Source organism: Syngnathoides biaculeatus, chromosome 7, assembly GCF_019802595.1.
Source record: "Syngnathoides biaculeatus isolate LvHL_M chromosome 7, ASM1980259v1, whole genome shotgun sequence".
NCBI classification, from domain to species: Eukaryota; Metazoa; Chordata; class Actinopteri; order Syngnathiformes; family Syngnathidae; genus Syngnathoides; species Syngnathoides biaculeatus.
Genome location: NC_084646.1, coordinates 6,093,820 through 6,110,283, shown reverse-complemented (window position 1 = coordinate 6,110,283; position 16,464 = coordinate 6,093,820). Strand labels below are relative to the sequence as shown.

General features: G+C 43.2%; 2 protein-coding genes across 15 annotated transcripts in view; one reads left to right on the top strand and one right to left on the bottom strand.

Annotated features, from left to right (window-relative positions):
• Positions 1-9,074, bottom strand: part of LOC133503150 (centrosomal protein of 135 kDa-like) — a 23,056-nt gene extending 13,982 nt beyond the window's left edge. For 5 of the 13 annotated variants that reach the window (XM_061824408.1, XM_061824411.1, XM_061824407.1 and 2 more), the window contains exons 1-24: positions 7,849-8,471; positions 7,454-7,575; positions 6,861-7,021; positions 6,629-6,784; positions 5,475-5,596; positions 5,172-5,378; positions 5,028-5,093; positions 4,872-4,940; positions 4,620-4,770; positions 4,336-4,544; positions 4,138-4,275; positions 3,924-4,055; positions 3,748-3,849; positions 2,541-2,663; positions 2,331-2,456; positions 2,122-2,247; positions 1,899-2,036; positions 1,682-1,819; positions 1,452-1,589; positions 1,221-1,358; positions 1,016-1,153; positions 801-938; positions 592-723; positions 373-510 (exon numbers count right to left, since the gene is read on the bottom strand). In XM_061824408.1, the coding sequence (XP_061680392.1) occupies positions 373-510; positions 592-723; positions 801-938; positions 1,016-1,153; positions 1,221-1,358; positions 1,452-1,589; positions 1,682-1,819; positions 1,899-2,036; positions 2,122-2,247; positions 2,331-2,456; positions 2,541-2,663; positions 3,748-3,849; positions 3,924-4,055; positions 4,138-4,275; positions 4,336-4,544; positions 4,620-4,770; positions 4,872-4,940; positions 5,028-5,093; positions 5,172-5,378; positions 5,475-5,596; positions 6,629-6,784; positions 6,861-7,021; positions 7,454-7,575 (3,108 nt within the window). In that variant the 5' untranslated portion in view covers positions 7,849-8,471. Of the gene's footprint in view, positions 1-372; positions 511-591; positions 724-800; positions 939-1,015; positions 1,154-1,220; positions 1,359-1,451; positions 1,590-1,681; positions 1,820-1,898; positions 2,037-2,121; positions 2,248-2,330; positions 2,457-2,540; positions 2,664-3,747; positions 3,850-3,923; positions 4,056-4,137; positions 4,276-4,335; positions 4,545-4,619; positions 4,771-4,871; positions 4,941-5,014; positions 5,094-5,171; positions 5,379-5,474; positions 5,662-6,628; positions 6,785-6,860; positions 7,022-7,453; positions 7,576-7,848; positions 8,476-8,532 lie in introns of those variants that run through there. The other 8 variants (XM_061824418.1, XM_061824417.1, XM_061824406.1 and 5 more) reach the window with 7 other exon arrangements.
• LOC133503158 (centrosomal protein of 135 kDa-like) lies at positions 8,666-16,464 on the top strand. 2 transcript variants are annotated; one of them, XM_061824434.1, is made up of 14 exons: positions 8,666-8,804; positions 9,809-9,911; positions 10,038-10,122; positions 10,208-10,330; positions 12,531-12,737; positions 12,820-12,885; positions 13,437-13,511; positions 13,641-13,843; positions 14,041-14,179; positions 14,274-14,384; positions 15,191-15,439; positions 15,516-15,676; positions 15,829-15,938; positions 16,194-16,464. In XM_061824434.1, exons 2-13 carry the CDS (start codon positions 9,820-9,822, stop codon positions 15,902-15,904), a joined length of 1,587 nt encoding a protein of 528 aa, XP_061680418.1. In that variant the 5' UTR covers positions 8,666-8,804; positions 9,809-9,819; the 3' UTR covers positions 15,905-15,938; positions 16,194-16,464. The 2 variants fall into 2 exon arrangements, with proteins under 2 accessions (XP_061680418.1, XP_061680419.1); XM_061824435.1 differs by having other exon boundaries at positions 13,683-13,843; positions 16,194-16,461.

Here is a 16,464-nt window from a genome sequence, read left to right as displayed (position 1 = left end):
TAGTCAACTACTAAAGCATACATTTTAAGCAAAAAAATAAATATATTTCTGAAACTATTTCATTATATAAAGTATTTACACTATACATGAATTTCTACTATGGAGTTTATTATAAGGAAAAGCTAAAAAATGCTTTTAAAAAGCCCACTTTTTTAGGCTTGGAACGCATTATTCATTTTTCCATTAATTGTAATGGGACATTTCAATTTGGATTTTGAACAAATCACTTCTCGAACCAATTTCTGGAAAAGATTGTGGTCGAGAAACGAGGCTGTACTGTAAATCTGAAAATGAATACACTCTCAATCTGTATTATTGCAATACAACATATCCATCACACAATAGTGGAATACATTATCCTCCATTGTTTACCTCAAGTTCCTCCAACTGTGAGTCTTTTACCTCCTTCACCTGCCGGATTTTTTCTTCTGCGAGTCGGAGACTCTCCTTCAGTTTCGAGATTTCAGCAGAGGTGCTTGCGGTGAGTTGCTCATTCTGCAGCTGCAGGAGCTATAGAACAGAAAATATAACTTTGTTTGATTCATCCGTATGACGACGAATACGTCGCAAAAGAGGTCTTCCGGTACCGACCTTCAGTTCCTCCGCCAGCGAGTCTTTTTCAGCCGTCAACTGCTGGATTTCTTTTTCTGTTGCTGTCAGCTTCCCTTCTAGTTTTACAACTTCATTGGCTGTATTTGAGTTTTGATGAGTACTCTGTTGCAGCTGTCGTTGTTAAAATATTGAGACATTTATTCAGGTACAAAAATACACGGGTCTTACACTGTGGATGCTTTTCTTACCTCCAATTTTTCCGTCAGTGAGTCTTTTTCACCTTTCACCACTTGGATTTTTTCTTCCGCCAGTCTGAGCTTCTCTTCTAGTTTTACGATTTCCGCGGAGGCTTTCGAGTGCTGCTCGTCGTGCTGCACCTGAATTTTCTGTGGAGTGGGAAACGTGGCGTATTCCTGACTGAAAAGCCCACGTGAAGACCGGCAGACGTCATCCAACACCCAACCTGCAATTCTTCCATCTGCGTGTCTTTTTCAGATTTCACCTGCTGCAGTTTTTCTTCTGTCTTTGTAATTTTCTCTTTGAGCGCGAACAGTTCGTCGGATTGTTTTGAGTGGTTCTCCACATCTTGCAGTTGCTTTTGCTATGGATTAGAAAATGTAGCAATTCATTCATATTTGTCGAGATAATGGACGTCTTCCAGTACCAACCTTAAATTCCTCCATTTGCGTGTCTTTTTCTGCCGTCACTTGCTGCATTTTTGCTTCGGCCACTCCGAGCTTCTCTTTCAGGTCTGAGATTTCAGCACATGTGTTGGAGGTGTGTTGCTCATGCTGTAGCTTCTGTTGCTGCACGTAGAAGTAAATTAATTCAGAATTCATTAGTTCCAATGGTCGCGAGTAGATTTGGGGACTCGGCACAGGAAGTCCTGCAGGACAAACCTTCAGTTCCTCCATCAGCGACTGTTTTTCATCCTTCATTAGATGGACTTGTTCTTCAGCCAAGTTGTGTTGCTCTTTGAGTTTTGCGATTTTATCAAATGTACTTAATCTGTCGTTGTCGAACTGTATCTGCATTTTCTAAGGATTCGCAATGTTTTTCTTACATTCAGATTAAAATCCATGAGAATGTGCACCCGACTCGAACACAGAAGATCCCGTGCGGTACTGACCTTCAATTCTTCCGTCTTTGTGTCTTTTTCTGACCTTGCCTGCTGAATTTTCTCTTCTGCGTTTTTAAGCTTTTCTTTTAGCATGACCATCTGAGCAGATGTCTTTGAGTCATTCTCCTCATGCCGGAGCTGCTTTTGCTATGGAAATGCATTTTTGACAACTTCCTTTTATGACAGTCTTATCATGTGACAATTCAGAAAGTCCTCCGGTACCAACCTTCAACTCCTCCACCAGTGAGTCTTTTTCAGAGGTTAACTGGTGGATCTTTTCTTCTGCCCGTTGAAGCTCCTCTTTCAGTTTTGAGATTTCGGCAGAGACGTCCGAGAGTTGCTTTTCATGCTCCTGCTGCATTTTCTAAATGTCGAGAAACGTGCGTACGTCTGTTAAAGGACCATCTCAATGCTAACGATACAAGTGCTCCTCCAGTTAGGCTAGCAACCTTCAGTTCCTCCATCAGCGGATCTTTTGCAGTCGACACCTGCGGGATTCGGTCCTTTGCCTGGCGGAGCTCTTCTTTCAGTTTGGTGATTTCAGCAGATGGTGCTGCCAGCTGCCCCCGCATTCGCTAAATGACAAAATCTCAAGTGTTGAAAAATCCATACAATGAATGATCCGTTATAATACACAGAAAGGTGACCCTCCACCAACCTTCAACTCTTCCATTTGTGCTTCTTTTTCCCCCGTCAGCTGCTGGATTTTCTCTTCTGCCATTTTAAGGCGCTCCTGGATGTTTGACATCTCTAAACTGTGTTGCTCACACTCCAGCTGCTTTTGCTAGCAGTTGAAGAAATCCATACTTGGAATTACCTAAATCTATAAACATCGGTGTAAAATCACAAGCGGTCTTATGCCACGAACCTGAAACTCTTCCATGAGTGAGTCTTTTTCAGCCATCAACACCTGGGAGTTATCTTCAGCCAGCCTAAGCTCCTCTTTCAGGTCGAGGATTTCAGCAGACATGGTCGAATCACGCCGATCGGGCTGGAGCGTTACAGATCGGGGGACATCTTCAGTTAGGCACGCACAATCTCAAAGATGCCAGTTCATGATCGGCATTCAGTAGTGTGTTTTGGGTTTGCTGTTCTGGGCACTTGGGTGTCTGTGTGCGTCACCAAAGAATAAATGGGCATGATTGAAATCCCAGACCTGAAGCAGTTGGTTCCAAAATTCTAGTGGAAAGCTGTAGGACTCTTACAGAGATTGATGGATTTGATTATTTTAAAAGACATGATCCTGACTAGTCCTTTTTAAATTGCGGGCCTTGTTGTGGCCGTATGTGTTAAAAGACCCATCATAATGGAAAATTGTCTACAATAGGAGAAACATAAGTCTTTTTCTTCTTCTTCTTTTCCTTTCGGCTTGTCCTGTTAGGGGTCGCCACAGCGTGTCATCTTTTCCATCGAAGCCTTTATCGTGCATCTTCCTCTGTCCACTGTCCTTTTCTAACACCCACTGTCCTCATGTCCTCCCCCACAACATCCGTCGACCTTTTCTTTGGTTTTCCTCTCCCTCTTTTGCCTGGCAGCTCCAATCTCACCACCCTTCTGCAAATATACTCACTCTCTTGCCTCTGGACATGTCCAAACCGTCGAAGCCTGCTCTCTCTAACCTTGTCTCCAAAACATCCGACTTTGGCTGTCCGTCTCATGAGCTCATTTCTAATCCTATCCAACCAGTTCACTCCGAGAGAGAACCTCAACATCTTCATTTCTGCCACCTCCAGTTCTGCTTCCTGTTGTTTCTTCAGTGCCACCGTCTCGAATCCGTACATCATGGCCGGCCTCACCACTGTTTTGTAAACTTTGCCCTTCATCCTAGCGGAGACTCTTCTGTCACATAGAACACCAGACACCTTCTGCCAACTGTTCCACCCTGCTTGGACCCGTTTCTTCACCTCCTTACCACACTCACCATTGCTCTGGATTGTTGACCCCAAGTATTTGAAGTCGTCCACCCTCGCTATCTTTTCTCCCTGGAGGTTCACTCTTCCCCCTCTGCCTCTCTCATTCATGCACGTATATTTTGTTTAACGTTGGCTAATAAAAGGAGAAATATAAGTAGTAACCCGAAATTCCTCCTCCGGCGCGTCTTCTTCTGCTGTCGCGTGTTGGATGTTTTCTTCCGATGGCAGATTTGAGATCTCTGTATTCGATTTGCGTCGCTCGGGCTGTGGAGAACAGTTATAAAGTAGTACTTGTATGTGACAAAATTGGTACTGAACAGTTGTCCATCTATGCTAACCTCAATTTCCTCCATCTGTCCGTCATTTGCTTTCGTCAACTGTTGGATTTTTTTTGCCGCCTGTTTGAACAGTTCCTTCGGGTTCAGGATTCCCGGAGGCGTGTTTAACCTTTGGTGGGCCTTCCGCATTTCCTTTGGTTACAGTTTAAAAGACATCTCTTAGAATCCATAATAAACGATACAGGTGGAAAGCAGGAAATTCGGCGGGACTTACGTTCAATTCTTCCATTAGAGAGATTTTTTCTTTTGTCACCTGGTGGAGATTTTCTTCTACCAGTCTGAGAGCCTCTTTCAGGTTGCAAATTTCATCAGGTGGGTTGGAGTTTTGGTAATCAGGCTGTTGTTTTGTTTTCTATAAATAGACATGTGTTGTTGACCAACAAAGTCAGGATGAATAGTTTTTATTAATTACCTCGATTGCGTGACTCCTCTGCCGGTCTGGACTGCGACTGGAGCTGCTGGACACGCTAACGTATTTATAGTGTTCAGCCTCCCGGCGATAGTGATCCCTTTCCTCCTCCAAACTCTTTACAAAAGCATCCAGACGCGATGGCGAGCGTGCCCTTCCACAAATGCCGTATTTTGTCCGCCAGCCCTCCAACTCCAGCACCAAGACTTTCTCTGAACAACACCAAAATTCAGAAGTGACCGGCAATGGTATAAAATTCAGGAAGTCAAAAATGCAGTGCACTTTACCAAGAGACATCATCTTCTGCACTTTATCCTGCAGCCTGCTCTTCTCTGCCGCCAGTAAATCCACCATTCCCTTAAAATTTTCATTCTGCTCTTTGAGATCCCCCAACTGATCTTCAAGCTGGGATTTGATCAAATCCAGGTCAGAAGCTTCCTGGTAAAGGAATCCCCCGAAAACAAGAACAGCGAGGCGGTTTACAGAAGAACCAAGGCTACTTCTTTGCCGCAAAATTTTAAAAGCTCAACGTGGCTTACAACGTGAATGTTGCCCTGACGGCCAACAGTCCTTGGTGTCTGTTTGTCTTCATCTGGTAGATCTGAAGCCTGCGATTAGGAATCAGGAGTGAAAAAGTGAAAGCAAAACTTTGAGTACATCTACTGGATACAATGCACCATACATGTAGCCCTGACCGTTCTTTTTTTACTGAGCTGATCCTCCAGGTTTTTAATGACTTCCTGTTGCTTCCAGTTAACATCCTGTTGGAGGAAGAAACAAATTCTCACTCCATGATGTTTCTCTCAGGGTTGAACTAAGTGATCCTAGTTCACCCTCACTTTCAGATCTTGCAATTTCATGTCGGCAGTTTTCAACTTTTGCCTCTTCTCCATCTCCATCATCCTGGCGAGGTTGCGTATGTCCGTGATCTCTTGACACAGTTCGTGATTCTTCGAGGTGAGATCGGCCACTTTGCCCGAGGACTTGTGCCCCGCTCCCTTGAGCTTTTGTTCCAGCGTGACGTTGGTCTCTTGCAGTTCATCGATCTGTGTACAGCGACACCCGCAGAGAGAGACAGTAGTTATTAAATACAATTTCTGGAAAACACATTACGTTCAACAACCAATCTCTGATTGACCCACTTGGCTACTTAAGAGTTGTATGTGTTCCTGAGAATTTTCCAGTTCTGTTTTTAACTTTGTGAGTTCTTCCTGCTGCAGGTCGGCTGCATGCGGATCATCAGATGGAGACACTGCGTGAAGTGCTGTATGAAGAGAAGTATAACTCATCTTTTTTCCCCCGATCTAAGGGAGGACTGAACAGGTAAACCTGTGACGGGTCAAGACAACAGTTCAGTCAATTGTGCTTCAATTATTTTCTCTGAGAAGCTTGTATTCTGCGCCGTTTTGATCCCAATCACAGTACTTAGTGGTTCTGATTTCATTTACACTTTGTAAAAGAGTGATGTATCTGCCAAGGAAAAGATTGGTGCTTATTGCAAGTCAGCTAATTGTCTATCTAGTCTGACAGTCAATAGGGTAACAGAATACCCATTTACCTGAATTCAATGAAAGGATACTATGGTGTGGATGTTCGATGAAGTACTGATCAAAATTGTGTTAAATCAACTGACTTGTTGGTTAATCAATTAACAGGATGATGTAAAAACGACTGACCTGATTTCCTTGAAACCTAGTTGGTAAGTGCATGAACAAAAAAATAACGTTTTAGTTAAGAGTGCTGGTTGGATAGTTTCTCAGTAAACAGGATCCCGCAAAATTTACTTATCCATTTTCATCCAATTTGGTATCAGGATGGTGCATTGGCCATGGAATTAAGTAGTTGGTGGGTTAGTTCTCTAAAGTGGGTAATTACTCATTGTTTGATTGGTGAAATGGTCAGTCAGCCCAAATGATTACGCAATTACATACCTGATGTCCTTAAAGCTTTGGTGGAGGGATTGTGAGTGGGCCGAAGAAATCGTGGTTGGTTGGTTGGCTGGTTAATTACCTGAGCTTCATGAAACTTTGTGGCGTACCCCATGGGTCAAGGAAGAAGTTGTTAAGTTTATTAGCTAGCTAGCTGATTGATCGGTTGGTAAAGATTGCATGGAAATGAACAACTACAATGGGCAAAGGTGCGTATGAAGGCAATTTTTTTCCATTTTGAACAAAAAAGTGATCCTTCTGTTAGATCAGACACATCACTCTCAATGAACCAGAAAATAGCGTGCTCACTAACAAACACAAAAACATCACTCCTCAAAAGTGTTTTTATCTTTCATAACTTTGCCTACCCCCACCATTCAAATTCTTCCTTCGTAACTGGCGGATGATCCTGGCCTTTTCTTTGCAGTCCTTCTCCAGACTGTGGATCTTTTGCGAATACCGCTTGTTCAAAGACGTCAGCAAAGCAAGCTCGTCATCCAGCTTCGTGATGTAGATCTTCAACTCTGCAACGAGAAATAAACAGCTTTATGGGGGTCATCGTAACCCTGAGTATGGTCCCACCTTCACATGAGGGTTAACCTTTGGTCATGTGGGCTTTCTCGCCCTTCACCATCATGAGCTCAAGGTGAAGGTTTTGGTTCTCCCGAGCCAAGCGGACGTCACAGTTTTGGGTTTCTTTCTCCGACTTGTCTGTCGACCTTTGAGATTCGTTCAGGGTTTCGGTCGTGTGGACCAGATCACTGTGAACAAAATTAATGCAGATGATTTGAGATTTAAAAAAAAATAATAATCATACACTGGACTTGGAAAGCTGTCACTTTCACACCGGCAAAATTACTAGCGGTTTAACAAACTATTTGGCGACTTTCTCCCTCAAACAAAAAACAGAACAGCTTAGTTTCTTAGTCATAATTCATTACTTTGACATACTTCCCTGACACCAATTACTATGTTTTCTATTTGCCAGACATCTTACATTAGTTATTTGGTTAGTTTTGGAGCCAAGAGCTATGGATAGTTTCCACAAGAAAGAAAAATATGAACATGTGAATTTCTTAAAAGTAAATCCCGAATAGGCAGGGTTTCACTGTATTCATATGATCCATAATCCTCGTAAAGAGTGAGGATTAAAGGTATTCTCAATGTCAAGGAGGGATAAATGACAGCTGCACCTGAAAAGTTTCTCAACAAGGGGGACCGATTCTGCTCCTAAATAGTGATTATAGCCCATCATATGCAGGTGACCCCTCAGCTTGGACCATTTCCTCTCTTTGTTGAGATCCATGGTGCTCATCTGCCACAAACATTGGAAAAGCGTCAAGAAAAAAAAAAAAACACAATTTCATCATGATCAAAATTTTACACATACAGTACTTAAGAGGTCGCAAAAGCTCAAGTATTCTCCCAAATATGTCATGTAAATCAGAGGAGACTGAGAAGACAAGACAAGTGGCTTGGTTGACTGAAAATGTTAGCGTTTTCTACACCACTGCATGTAAACATGTGAAGCGTTAGTCAAAAAACAAACATTTTACACTATAGCAGTGTGAAAATGCTTTGAACAAACCTGATAGATGTTTGGGTCCCAGTCCAAGTGGCTACTTTCTTGGAGTCTTCTCTGGACAACTATTTACATCCACTTGATTTGTCTGTGTCACCCAGAGATTGTGATAGATTAATTTCGATTTTTTTTTTTGTTTGTTTTTTAAGGATATAGAATACATCCTAGTTCCTCTGGCGTACATCTGGCAGCACAACTCCAGAAATAGTTTTAGCCATCCGTTTCAGTTTAGGACACCAGTAGTCAAAAGTGCCCCCGGCGTCATTTAGTCATAAATTTTAACAAAACATAAGTTAACAGTTCGGCTTTACAAAAACTGCGGGTTAACCTCTTGTTAGTACCATTGTAACTATTTGGATATTCATTTAAAAAAAAAAAAAGAAAGAAAACCACGACGGACTTTGTCTTTATGATGCGTTACAACATAACATCAAAGACTTATTCATGACTCTCTTCGTGGTTTTTAAAGATATATTTCATAATTATAACCAAACATATATAAACCTACTGTTGAAAACATTAAATTAAAAACATAGATGTACTCGTAAAACTGTATATTAGTGGTTACGCGTCAAAAAGATTAGCAACCGTAGCTAGCTGATTTATGCTAGTTAGCTAGTTACCAACAATTACGCTAGTTAGTCGATGACGTCACGCGACGCTGGCCGTGAAACACAAACATATGCCGACCTTTCATCTGCATCTTATCGCCTCCGTGCTTATAATGCGGCCCATGTGTGTATAAAACAACATGTCAACTTTTCAGGTCACGTTCCCGGTGTATTCAAGTCACAGAAGTGGAGCCCTCCGTGCCCTGCTTTGGATTTGTCGCAACTAGAAGTTCTGACGGAGAGGGAAAAACAGTGATGTCACTGTGGAGCCATCACACGGAACCGGGCAGCCTCAACCCGCCGGGGAGGACGGCGACTTTGTGAAGTGCCACTTGGACCATGTCACCAGACGTAAAACGAAAATGTCCTCCGGTTATTACTATGATGATACACGTCGGTGCAGACGTTGTAGTTAGTCCAGAGCCTAGCCACGCACGCCTCCATTGGGACTCGGAGCAAAAATTAGATTTCGGGCCCTCTATGTCAGCCATACATATTGATTATTGGTTATTATTGTTTTCCTGCAACATTGCAACTCTGGCAGTGTCTCGAAAATGATCTCAAAACGTTTTACAACAAGTACCGGGTTACAAAGTTTTGTCTCTAGCCACCTCGGCATTGGAAAGGAGACTCTGTTGTCCACCTAAATCAATGAACGTTAAAATAAATATATATGTATATATATATATATATATATATACATATTTTGTCTAGCCTAAAACTGTCATGATATTAAAATACAGCAGCGTAGTAGGTATAAATGTTCACCAAAATAGAGAAGCCATTTGTTTACGGAAGTGACGTCACGAATCACGTAATTTTTCTCACTGGTAGGCAAAAGCAACAATGGCGAGTATCGACAAAGCAAATTACTGTAGCATGAAATCTCAACCATGCTCCGATTATGTACGAAAGCGGTACTTGGAGAAGCTGGGATATATCGTGACGGTACATGTATCTTGCCGGATCCTTCAAATTTGAAGAATGGATGAGTTGATGATCGGTATTATTATCCATCATTAAAACACCCCCAAAAAATGTATACAACTATTTTTAAAAAGCTGTGCTTAAATGTCATCCATTTTCTTTACCTCTGATCCTGTTCATTGTTCAGGGCAGAAGTAAAGAATGATGTACTTCACTGGATTAGAAATAAAATTGCAACATTGAGCACAGCGTGTACAGTAATATTATACTCGAATAAGATTGAAACAGTATGACGCTTCCTGTACTTCAGCTATGAGCGTACCATAGGAATATTTCATAATATTTCATTGCGTAACCTAAGGGGGAGCTTGGCATTATGTACCTGTCACATTTTTTGTCACGTGTAAACGATTTGGAATCCTTTTCAGGCGTCACAGAGATGCAGACGCATGAAGTCATCCCTCCTCCTAACCAGCCTCCGCCCAAATCACCTGATCACGGTGATGACGGCCTGCTGCTGGCAGATGGAAGGTTTGTCGGGCATTTGGAGTGCTTGTCGATTGATGAATTATTAATGATAAATATTGCATTTGTTAAAAAAAAAAAAAAAATGAGGAAAGGGGCCCGTTTGATTCGCTTGCCATTTTATTTTTGTAGGCTTCTCGGGCTGCAGGACGACGTCTCAAAAATCAAATCGGACCTGGAGAACGCCCACGGGTGTATAACACTTTTACTGACCCAAGTAAGTGAACGTCAAAAAAAAAAAAAAAAGCGGCGAATGCCGTCACGGAATTTACACCCCCCCCCCTCCGATGCATTGGCTGCAGGTGGCCGAGAGAGACAAAGAGATCGATAATCTCAATCATGCGCTTCGTGGACCCCGCCATGTCGTCTCTTTGGAGGATCAGAACAAAAGCAATAAGAAACTCATCGCCTTTCTTAACATTCAGGTAAAGCACAGCATTTTGTCTGAATCGCCTTTTAAGATATCCATCCATTCATTTTCCGAGCTGCTTATCCTCACAAGGGTTGCGGGGAGGGCACATTGAGACAAACAGTCACACTCGCAATCCCACCTAGGGGCAATTGAGAGTGTCCAATTAACTTTTAAGATATGAGGCACCTAAAAAGAAAAAAAAATCACAGTGGAGCAACTGGTTGGAGCGTTGGCCTCACAGTTCTGAGGACCAGGGTTGAAAACCCGACCCCAACTGTGTGGACTTTGCATGTTCTTCCTGTGCCCGCATGCGTTCCTCCTACATCCCAAAAACGTGCATTGATTGTAGACTCTAAATTGCCCCTGGGTGTCATTGTGAGTCCAAATGTTGACATGTTGACTGTCTCCATGTGCCCTGTGATTGGCTGGCAACCAGTTCAGGGTGTACCCCGCTTCCTGCCCGTTGACAGCTGGGATTGGCTCCAGCACTCCCGCGACCTCCGTGAGGATAAGCGGCTCAGAAAATGGATGGATGGACTCTTACTGCTCGTATATGTGGTCTAATCCAGACCAGTCTTTTACAGCCTTCTTGAGCCGAGGCAAATATTTTACATTGAAAAAATATCGGTGGCACGGCGACTTAGTTGGTAAAGCGTTGGCCTCACAGTTCTAAGGACCCGGGTTCGATCCCGGCCCCTCCTGCGTGGAGTTTGCATGTTCTCCGGGCACTCCGGTTTCCGCCCACATCCCAAAAACATGCAACATTAATTGGACACTGTAAATTGCTCCTAGGTGTGGTTGCGAGTGCGATTGGTTGTTTGTCTCGATGTACCCTGCGATTGGCTGGCAACCACTTCAGTTTGTAACCTGCCTCCTGCCCGTTGACAGCTGGGATAGGCTCAAGCACTCCCTGCAATTCTTGTGAGGATAAGCGGCTCAGAAAATGGATGTATGAAAAAATATTTCACGGCTTTTCAGTAGACATAAAAAACCCTATAAATACTGAAATAATGATGATCTCATCATCATTTATTTACAAATTAACAAAAGATTTTGTGGAAGATTCCGATTTCTGAAATTTTGTCCCATATTCAAAATATGGAGCAATATCCAAAACACAGGCCAATAATCAGTATATCAATATATTAAATAAGAATGTTGAAATACCAGGGATATACAATACTGCACATGGACACAAATTTGTTTAATACCCAAAATATGATTCAAGATAAAACAGAATAACACTAATAAATTATAATCAGGAACTTTAATTATTAACACTGTCAACATAACATCTGCAAAGCATTGTGTAGCAGTCTTCATCCAATAATGGAAGACATAAAAATCAACAATTGAAGAAATACATTGATGCCTCGGTTCTCCACCCCAATCCGTTCCAGAAAACGGTTCGAGAAGTGATTTGTTCGAAACCCGAATTGATGTTTCCCATTACAATGAATGGAAAAAGAAAAAATGTGTTCCAAGCCTCAAAAAATTAGGCTTTTTAAAGCATTTTTTAGCTTTTCTTGATAATAAACTGCATAGTAGAAATAAATGTATAGTTTAAATACTTTATATAATAAAATAATTTAAGAAATATATTTATTTTTTGCTTAAAATGTATGCTTTAGTAGTAGAGTACGCTAGGCTGGGAGTGCATTGCCGTATCTGTAGCGACTCTGCCCCCAGCCTTGGTTGCACCACGCGCATTATGTTATTTCCGTTTTTTTTTTCAGGGGGCGTTTGAATAGACAATAACAAAATGTGTCGTGGGTGGATCGTCTGCTCGCGCCGCATGCATTATGTTATTTCCGTGTTTTTTGGGCAGCGTGGGAATTCACCACAAAGCGCGTCGTGGGTCAGCTGTTCTGGCCACGTGCAATTTGTTATTTACGGGTTTTGTCGGGGGCGTTCGAGTACCGATTTTCGTTCAAACACAGAAGCAAAAAAGATCTCTGAAATTTTCGTTGGAAAAGAGGGACGTTCGAGATTTATTTTTACTTTTTATTTGCAGTATCTCAGATAAGATTTCTGTCACATTTATGTGGTGATACGTCCCAATCACGTTGGAGCCTTGAAGCTAAGCTAGGAAAGAGCAATTTGTTCATTATCTTTGTTGTTTTGGCGCACCAGTCCCCATGTAAAGGTATGCAGTTTTTTTTTTTTTTTTAATGGTACCACATACTTTATTGCAAATACTTTTTATCCCATAGATCGAGGCCCTGCAAGAGAGCAACAAGAACCTGGAGCACAAGCTGAAGGGACTGCAGCACAAGTCCTCCACCGAAGTGGCCAACCTGTCCATGAAGAACAACGAACTGTGTCGAGAGCTGGTGCAAAAGAAAATGATCATGAAGCAAACCAAGATGGACAAAAAACGAGTTCTGGATATCGCCTACCGGAACTTGTCCGCTTCCAAAGTGAGAATACTTGAGGACAAAACACAAACAAAATGAAGTAGATCGCAAACTGATTGTGTTATTTCTTCTGTATCCTCCACAGGAAGTCATTATAAGTCAACAGGAAGTTATTAAAGATTTGGAAGATAACCTTGTAAAAATAAGAGCGGTAAGCTGCTGTTGTTAAGAATTTGCTGTTTCTCATTCTAAGAATAGAGTAGGAAAGAATACTGCACTCTTAGAACTTTGTTTTAAGGAGTTCTCAATAGGGTTGATGTCAGTGTCAGATGGTTGTCACACGGAGTTTTTTTTTCCATCTTTGTACCCATAGAAGCCACAGCTTCAGTGTTTTTGTGTTTTTGCTGCTATCTTACGGTTCATTGTCTTGCATGACAATGATTTTATTCGGGAATGCGTAGTCATGCTATGATTGGCTAGCAACAAGTCCTCTAGCTCGAACTCCAGCAGCTTCGAACATTTGCTTGCGCCACATCAGTTTCACTTGTAATGGTGCCCCGTGACCAAGCAGGGCATAAGATTTGATATGATATGGCTAAAAATTGTGATTTTACCCAATAGTGTGGAACAACCTCCTCAACAAATGTTCCTTTAATTCGGTTAATTTGGGAGATTTATGAACAAACCTGAACCTGAAATTGATATCAATGTCTGTTCTTTCCACTTTTATTATTGCAAATCTTGGGTTTTTTGTATTCTCAGGAACTTCCAGAGACGGGTTCGAGTCGTTTAATGGCACTGGATCGGATTGTTGACCTGGAAAATGCCGTCCAGAATGTAAGTCGTGTAGTTTTAACACGTTTGAGCCAATGTCTGTGACACGTCTGTGGCTTGTCACTTTTGGAGTGTGTCTCTCGGCGGCAGGAATGTTAGTTAATGGAGATACAAAACAGCTTATGGTTGCAGAAACTCGCCGTTCGACTTCTGCGTGCGTGTGTTCTGTTGAAGCTGAAGCGGGAGAAACTCGAGCTGCGTTCACAGCTGCAGACGCTGAGAGACAGCATGTGGGATGCCGAGCGGCGGTGGGACTTTCAACCCGCCGAGCGGCTTCAGAGTGCGGAGACGGCCGCGGTGGCCTCACAGCGGGCGACGCCACCTCGCGCTTTAAGGTTTGTTTTTAAGAGAACATGAACTACTGAACCGGTACTTTGCAGTTCAGCGTTAGCACTGTGGTGCACTGTATCACTGGGAAAAGGTCAAGGGGTGGTTGGGAATCTCACCTCTGGAATGTTAGCATGTCCCCCGGAAGAGATTATTCTCTTGCTATTAATGCTTACGAAAAATTGTTGCCTATTTTGCAACTCAGTCAACTACAGGCAGCGGCAAATAGACACGAGAAGGAGCCCGGGGGTGTGTCAAAAGAGCTGGTCGACCCCCAAGAACACATTGTCAGAGAGAACAGGAGGATCCAAGATGACCTGACTGCACAGACTAGAGACAAGCAAGTAATAATAATAATAATCAGATGTGGATTCGTTGTTGCTCTCTCTCTCTCTCTCGCACATTTTTGGGCCATAACACCAAGTTGTTCTCTTCTAGTCCACACGCACTGGGATGGAGGAGGTTTTGCGCGAGCGCGACGAGCTCAAACTAAGCGTGAGCGCTTACATCAATGCGCTTTACAGGATCGACGACCTGCTGAGGACGAAGGCAAGGAAAATGGAAACCGGAAAGTCGGAAAGAAGCAAAGGCTGCATTTTTATGGCAAATACTTTAAACGATATTCAGTCTTTGAGAGTTTAAAGTTGGAGAAATTTGAGCGGCTCAGATAACGGCTGGATATTTATATCAAATATTCAATACTGGTTGAAAAATGCTAATTTTCTGTGTTAAGACTAATATTCCAAATGTATTTTTTTTAGTTCAGTTTTGTCGTAATTCCCAAATTTGAAGTCATTTTATCAGCCATTACTGAACTGCTTTTTCTAACGACACCTGCCCTTGTACCGTGTCAGTACCGGTACTCAGGTACTTCTTCCAGGCATCATATCAGAACCACATCACTACTGAAGAGAATCCTCAAAATGATCATATTTGACCCCGCCCTGTTTAGAAAATGTAAACTTTTAGGTTGAAACCCAACCGCTGGGTGAATTATGCTAACGAAGGGACAAGAGAGGTCTTCAATCTAGCCCGGGGAGACCTGGGTTTGGCTGTCCACCTGGAAATCCAACACCCAATCTTACCGGTGTCCCCCTTTTTATTAGTTTCTCAAAACAAAGCGTCACAAGGTTACAAAACAAATGGAGGAACAGATGGCAATACCGACACAAAGATCAAGTATCACTGCTTTTGATTGGGACGCATTTGGGGAAATTTCCAAAATGAAGTCGGCCACAGTCACAGAGTTTTCACCTAACGGCTATTTCAGACAATACTGACACTGAACCCACCAGGCTCTTAAAATGAGGCAAAATCAATTGGGGTGTAAGCTAACTTGGACGCATTGACCACAGGATCAGGAGAATTTCAAGCTGGTGGAGCACTTGCAAGCGGCCCACGCCGAGCTGCAGAAGCGGGAGCGGGGGCTGCAGCAATGGAAGGACCTCTTCACTGCCATCGGCGTGGAGCTACGCAAAGCCCAGGAAGGGCAGGCGGCGCTCCTCGCCGACCTGGCCTGCGTCCGGGAGCTCTGCGCCAGACTGGACTCGGACAAGGAGCTCACCGCCTGCGAGCTTACGTCCAAGAGCGTGGAGCTTGATATGGTGAGACCTCACTGTTGTTTGTTTTTTTTTCACCTCAATCCGAGAACATCGCGGTATGATCGTCTTTGTTCTCCAGGTTCGCTCGGAGACGGAGCTGCTGAAAAAGCAACTGGAGAGTGAGAAGGCGACCGTGCGCAACCTGGAGACGCTCCTGGCCACCGCGCTTCAGAAGCTCAGCGACCGAGAAGGCAAGCTGAGGGCGCTACGAGACAGGCTCACCCCTGCCAACAGTATGATGTAAGGCAAAAATTCTTCTTGCCAGTAGTTGGGGTGTTTTCACTGGTTGTTCAGCGATAAGGTTTTGATGGGACGAGCCGGCGGCCACAAAACAATGAGGGAAATTTCCGCTGAAATTACAAAACGGCTGCTCATATTTTGTTGTTCATCAGCGGCGACTGCAGCCACGTGAGGGAGGTGGCCAGTCCTCTAGTTCCTCAGCGACAGACAGACGAACGGCCAAACTAGCGCCAGATCGACCCGGGAACAGCGAGTTACGCAGGTGACGGCTTTCACGCAACGCAAAAAAAGAGCATGGCTTGTGTTTTCACTCGCGATGGCGGCACTTCTTCACCAAGTCGCGGAATTACACTTGTTAGTGTTTAAATTGTGGCGCAATCGGAGGACACGTAGCTAATCACAAATCATTTTTCAGAATACTGTAGACACAATGTGCCGTTACATTGTTGATACCCCGCACCCCGAGATTTCACCGTCTCATTGAGTGGGCTTTTCTGGTATCTTGTCATCCTTTCAGACGCGAGCTTCAGGGATTTACTTCCAGTGAAGACCACCACTAGAACATAAATAAAGCTCTAGATCTGCTGACTGGAGCGTACTACATTAGAGGAACCTCGAGTGGACATTAATGAGGCCTTTAACGGTCTACATTGTCAGTAAGGATCATACAGCTTCTTGGAAAAGGCGCCAGTGACTCTGTTGTAAAATGGGACTAGTTGCTGGAAACAGAAGTTGATTTCCTGAGCACTGGCAACCTCATCTTATTTACCACAAGACAATCAAAATGA